General features: G+C 33.5%; 1 protein-coding gene across 1 annotated transcript; it reads left to right on the top strand.

Annotated features, from left to right (window-relative positions):
• The first annotated feature begins 5,321 nt into the window (after positions 1 to 5,321).
• LOC117105154 (CMP-N-acetylneuraminate-poly-alpha-2,8-sialyltransferase-like) lies at positions 5,322 to 6,725 on the top strand. The gene is made up of 3 exons (XM_033246219.1): positions 5,322 to 5,480; positions 5,582 to 6,064; positions 6,302 to 6,725. The coding sequence occupies exons 1-3, from the start codon at positions 5,437 to 5,439 to the stop codon at positions 6,549 to 6,551; spliced, it is 777 nt and encodes a 258-aa protein (XP_033102110.1). The 5' UTR covers positions 5,322 to 5,436; the 3' UTR covers positions 6,552 to 6,725.
• Positions 6,726 to 7,123: the final 398 nt, after the last annotated feature.

Genomic DNA, 7,123 nt, shown 5'->3' with positions numbered 1-7,123 from the left:
TTTCCATTTTTTTTTTTTTTTTATCTATATATATATATATATATATATATATATAAATATATATATATATATAAATATATATTGTTTTGTTTATTTTTATATCGTTACGGCTACTTATTGTAGTCTAAATTTATTTACTGCATATTATTTTTATTAATTATTTTCATACTCTTTTGTTTTGTTTTTCTATGTGTACTGAAGTTCCCTAATGATCAGCTTCGGCTGGACGGCCCACCCCCAATAAAGATTGTTGAAATAAAAATAAAATAAATAAAATAAAATGTATATATATATAATATAATATTATATTATATATATATATTTTTTTCCAATGAATTGTGGCCTTTGGCAGTGTTTTAATATGTTGTATTGAATTTTTGTAAGAAGTTGATATTGTACTCCAACCGTTTCAGCTTTTGCAGCTGGTTTGGAATATGATGTTTTGATGATTTAAATCTGAATAAATAAATAAATAAAAAATAAATAGATAAATGTATATCATAACCATATAGGCACATAATGATTATATATGGGCATAAAACAGTGTTTTTTTTTTTTTTGTTCAAGACAATTTTTATAGTTTGGACAGAGCTTTAGATTCTTGCTCAAGTCTTAGGTGTGAATGGAGCACCTCGTGACACAAGCCTGGTTCTCACGAGAGCCCTAGTATCCGGATCGGGAGCTAACCGTTAGCACCTGCGTGAGAACGCCTGATCGGTTAGCGCTAACCGTTAGCAGTATCCGGATACCGCTAACGGTTAGCAAGTGCTATCGGTTAGCAAGTTGAGCGTGTTTCTATCATTAACCAATCACACGCACACGTTTACAATGTGATGTGACCTTTACCTATTTGCGCACATGACAGCTGTGGCAACAATTTTAGATATAGGCTATGTTCTCACACGGCAGCTAACGGTTAGCAGGATCCGGATCCTACTAACCGTTAGCTGCCGTGCGTCCATGCGAGAAAATCCAGATCCGGATACCAACAATATAATGATCAAATCACTGGCCAATAAGAAACTGGAAATCGGGTGTTCTCACGCAGGTGCTAACGGTTAGCGCTAACGGTTAGCTCCCGATCCGGATACTAGGGCTCTCGTGAGAACCAGGCTATTGTAATGATAGCGATTGATAGGAATCGTCAATCCTATATTTATATTGATTGATTGATTGACACAAATACAAAATATACATACAAATCAATTCCTATAAAATTGAGTGAATGAAAGGTATGGATTAAGCTTATTAATTTGTTATTTAAATGGTTGCTGCTGATTTTATAAAAGAATCTTCTATGTTCACAGTAGGTTGTTGGTTAACTAAAACCCTAAAACTTATCTCAAATTACCATAGGGTGGTCTTGTCATTAACCGGGCAAGCATTATGCTTTTTTTTCTCTTATGTAGGCCTCCTATTTTAAAATATTTTATATATTATTATGTACTATTCATAAATAAACACTTTTTTGTTGTTTTTATTTAAGGATACATTGATTATATTATGAACGAACATATAAGTGTATGGTAATAGATACTGTATGGACTTCTAGTTTATGGAAGTTCATTTATTAAGGAATTCATATACATATCATATATACATATAAATTAAATTTGTCATTTAATCTATAATATCTCCATTCGATAATAGTTGCTTAGTACCTATTTTTGTCAGTGTACTCAACCGCTATTAAAACAAAAGTATCTAAAAATTTACAAGATGTTCACACGATAAGAGAAGAAATACAAAACAATCAGGATGTTGTGTCACCAATTTTAATTGAAAATACTTATCATATAGAAATTCACTTAACCATCGTACGCTTTCTTTGCTGCATTAGTATGTAAGGCTACATTATTTACATGGTTTTCTTTATTACTAATAAAATGTTTAGTTACCTCAATAAATACTTGTTATCCAGGACACATATGTTTACGTCAATAATTTTGGACTATACTTTCACCGAACTTTTTATGAGAATCATCGACTATATTAATAACGGACATCATTTTTGTCACATATTTATCATCATTAAAGAAGCATTCAAACCGCGCATCGGAAATGCGATCCGAATTTAGGTTTGATTCCAATGTGAATGGTTTTTCTTTTTTTGTGGTTTAGCCATCACATTTATTTATCAAAATAACAGGCCCGTAGCCAGGTTCTTCCAGGGGGTGGGGGGGGGTTCTGGGCGTGAGGTCCACAGTCAATGCCCCGGTGTGGTCGGCGAAACCCCCAAAGCAAGATTTTTGTGCTTTATGGGTCCAAATAATGCTATAAAAGCAGATATGTTTGAAAATGTCAGTGTCTGCGTGGGTCTGCAGTGCATTAGTTGGGTTGGAGGACTTATTTGGGAAACTTAAAGAGAGGGTTTCGCCAGAAAAGAGGGGGTTTGCTAGAAAAGGGGTTCTCCCGAACCATAAACCCCCCCCCCCCCCGGATACGGGCCTGAATAAGATACATTAAAAATATATGTATAGGCCTATCCTATTCTAAATTTAGGCATATCAAAAACATTGTTTTTTTTAATGGAATGTTAAACATAATAATAATAATTCAATCTTCATCTTACATTCAACATAAATTCACTGCAGGTTTTCACACAAGATTTTGTATATAATATATAATTTTTTTATGACAAACTAATTACTTTTAAATTATCATATAAAAAATTTTAAAGCAAAATTTTAAACAAAATAAGAACACAAATACACAATATTACTACTGCATTAATATATATATTTTTTAACTTTTGTACTTTTGTTTGTTTTTTCCTTATCCATCACTTATGTAATATATTGTGTGTTACCAATTTTGATTTTCTTTACCTTCATCAATAGCATAATAGTACAAGTAAACATAACAATACAAATACTGTAAGTGAAGAAATAATAAAATACCGTAAAACCTCGAATTGAAGCCCAGGCCCGGGATTTATCAATCTCGGAACCAAAGAAGCCAAGGCCTGTAATTAGGCCCCTGCACTAATCTTAAATATTAAATAATTACTAATTACTAACAAAATTAATTACCTTCATAAATCAATAAACTAAACGTATTTTTTCCCTCTATGATAATATCATATCTAATTCATTGGTTTAGTGGAATTAGCTGAAAGCAACTCTTATACTTGAAACTAACTGAAACCTAAACCACGGAACACATTGAACCAAAAAAAAAAATGTACATCTCAATTTCGTTCATTTTATGGTAAATGATTTTTTTTTCAGTTTTTAATTACAAAACTTTTCAAAACACGAAGGCAATAACATTAGGCCACATAAAGTGGCTAACTTGAATTGATCCCAATCAATCTGCCCACCACAGCGGAAGATTCTATTCACCTCTATTCATATTACTTTTTGTGTTTGTTTGTCGAACCGTTTCGGCTTTAATACACCTACATGACTCAATGGTAAATAATCATACAGCTTTATTTTTACAGTAGGCCAATTTTATACCGTTCTCGAACACACAGTTGACAGTACAACTTAGTGTTTGTCAGCGTGGGGTGATTAGTGTCTAAAGTATGGCTTAGTTGCTCGCGTGTCGTAACGTTCGATGGTGATCAGAGATTGTGTAGGCCTACTCTTACGATTGTTGGTAGACTTAGATGAGTTGGAGAAAGATACATGTGAACCTCGGGAATTGACGTCGGTTTCACTTTTTATTGGCACACACTAATCAGTAGTGCGTCCAAACTTACTAATCAAATAACAAGGGAACAAAAGTGTGTGCACTCCTTCTATTGACCAAATGACATCTATGTACAGGAAATACATAAAATGTTGCCGTCGGCGAAAGGTAGGAATATTTCATCATAAGTTTCTCATAACCATAATTATTGGTCTAATTTATATATTATATATATATATACTTATTTTTCAAGCAATTACAAAAACAAAATAAAACCAAAGCATCCCTACTGTCGGTGACAGGATAAACGAAAAGCAAACTTAATTGTTGTGTTAATTTTTTTGCGGACGACAAGGGCAACACGGCATGATTAACAATGGAATAGTCCATACTCATTGGAGATGACCAGGCCTTTAAATATTAAAATACACTAAAAACAAAATTAAATTGTATAGTATTAGCCGATTTAAGATCATGTGCGATATTGCAACATGAATTCCCCAGATTCCAGTTCATATTCCAAATAAGCTTATATGAATGTTAGTCTGGCTGAACTCAACGGCTTTCTGTGGTTTGTGGTAAAGGATAACTCTTCAGTGTAAATACTTTTAGATAATTATAAGGACATTCGCTGACCACAACTACAATTTGTGGTATACAAAGTTAAACAAGTAGGAGTTTATTGTATTGCAGTCAATCTGATACTGACACCGACTCTACCGGGACGAGCAATAAACGAGCCACCATCCACTTAAACTCGATACATCTATAATATAATAGATTTGCTGTGTGCGCGATCATTGGCGGATCCAGTCATGGAGGGAGAAGGGAGAATAGGGTAGCTAGCTACCCCCTATCTTTCATTTGAAAAATCCTCAGATATAGCCCTCCGTGACCAAATACAAAGTAACCTTTGTTTTTTTTTAGGCCTACATAGGCCTATACTTTGTATTTTTTTCTTAAACATAGGTCTACGCCATATATTCAATTCCCATTCCACACACATTCAATCAAACCATTGAACTACACATTTTCAAGCATTTATAATTTACAAGTGATTAACTTTCATTAAAAACACAAGTTAGTTTTTATACTTTTTGCTACGATAATTTAAATGGTTTGAAAGACAACGGCTGAAGTTACAACATGACCAATAATTAAAAATTTAATAACGGTTTAACTATTTAATGTTTTATTATTTGAATTATTATTATTAGTTCAGCACCACAAACAGTATGTATAAGTTCTACTGTTTTCTCTACTCTCTCCGTTCCACGCGCCTCAGGATATTGGTTAAGTAACAATTATTGTTGTGTCTTCTTAATAATGTGACCATTATAATAATAATAATAATAATAATAATAATAATAATAATAATAATAATAATAATAATAATAATAATAATAATAATAATAATAATAATAATAATAATAATAATAATTAATAATAATAATTACAATAATAATAAAAATAATAAATAATAATAAATAATTAATAATAATAATAATAATAATAATAATAATAATATACTGCATTCGTTCTATTAATTCATCTCCTGTTCATGCACACGGCACAGACAATCTTAGAACCACAGTCAAAAGCATTATTTGAAACAAACACACTTAAATATTTGATTATTTAAAACATTGCACATGAAGTATCAATTGCAGTTTTATCAATCTTCATACAATTCCTGGTTATATTTTATGTTTTAAGTTTGTGTGTATAAATTTGTTTTTTTCTAGGGAAACACACTATCTGGGATCACATCCTCCTGACGTGAAAAGTGAAGTGCAGGTCATGTTACGTGAACACATAGATATAGATAAATTGTTAACACTGAGGTATGCTATTTCATTGAAATACATGAGAGCAGCTTAAATTAAAAAAAAAAAAATAATCCAACATCAGCATTATATTTTTTCCCAAAATCTTTTAATTTCAGGAGGACGATTTTGAAGTTGGGATTATCTTCTAATAAAACCATCTTACCGTATGACGTCAATATCGACAGGCGCAAAAATATATCAATCAAATCAACATGTGCAATTATAGGAAGCTCGGGAATATTAACGGACAGTGGGTGTGGCCACGAGATAGACGGGCACGAGTTTGTAATTCGTGAAAACTTAGCCAAAACTAAAAGCTTTGGGAATGACGTCGGCAGGCGAACAGACCTGATGACGTCAAACAAAGCGTTGACAGAAGTTTTGGATCATTGCTTGAGGGGTGTGGAGGTAGATTGTTACGAAGAATATCACAGTCGTCTTAATGCCCTTAATGATGCTTACTTTTTGATTATCACCTTCCATGATTGGCAGAAATTTGACAAGAAACGATTTCGAAAGTTCATTGGACGAGCTAGAAATGAAAAGCTATCATTGGACATTCGTATACCAAACAAGCCGATAAAACCAGTCATAAGAGCGTAAGTAATATCCCAGATAAGATCATGACCAATTCTATATTAGGCCTATGCATTATAACATTAATTTAATGCGGTTGTTGTGCTTACCATAATATTTATATAAAATGAGTACGCCAAACTGGGGGACATAGAACAATATATTCTCTAATATTGTTTGCAGGCAAAAAAATAAATAAATGATAATAAACAAAATTCCTACAGTACCTACTGAAAATTAATATAATTTTTTCTCTACAGGTTATGGAGTCTAAAAAATGACGCTTCTAGTGGACTAATGATCTTTACCATAGCAACGACATTCTGTGACCGGATTTCTCTTTACGGATTTTATCCATTCCACATTGGCCCCCATGGTGACAGTCTACCATACCATTACTACGACAGGGGTACGTGGAAAGGTGTGCATAATCTGGAGAGCGAATACCAGGTATTCCAGAAATTACACAATGAAGGAATAGTTAGACACGTGACTGATAAATGCAGGTGACGTAATGGATCAGGCTCGTCGGTAGACAGGGCCTTGTAAAAACAACCTTGTTTTATTGCTGCGAAGCAGCCAATTCATATTCTTGACAGCAATTTGACCTCTGAAAGGTCATTGTTTGTCAAAAGACGAGTGTAAAAGACGAGTGCCTAAGACGACTGAAAAGCGGAGTTTCCTTCTTTCGTTCTGCCGGGTAAAATCAATTACTTTAGGCGAGGTTTGTAGACTAACCTACTCGTACCAACGTCCGCATGTCGCGCTAGCCTTATCCTACTCTAGGCCTAGACTAGCTAGGATGGTATAGGCCTAGCCTTGAAGGGACGAAAGTTCCAATGAAAAACAACGTCGCTCTTTGATAGCTAACATTGTCTATTTAACATCACAATAATTCATTATTAGACCTATAGTAGTTTCTATCTATTGTCGTGACGTCATGGCTCGCTGGCTCACACTTGTGATATGTCTCGCACTTGTGATCAAATAACACGCTGGCTCGCACTTTGGCAACACTCTTTGGCAGTCAACTCGCCCCTAGAAAACCCGCCCTTGGAAACTTGCCCCATAAAAAAAATGTA

This window comes from Anneissia japonica, unplaced genomic scaffold (genome assembly GCF_011630105.1).
Source record: "Anneissia japonica isolate Jap-2015-1 unplaced genomic scaffold, ASM1163010v1 scaffold287852_len814684_cov197, whole genome shotgun sequence".
NCBI lineage: Eukaryota > Metazoa > Echinodermata > Crinoidea > Comatulida > Comatulidae > Anneissia > Anneissia japonica.
This window is presented reverse-complemented; position numbering and strand designations above follow the sequence as displayed.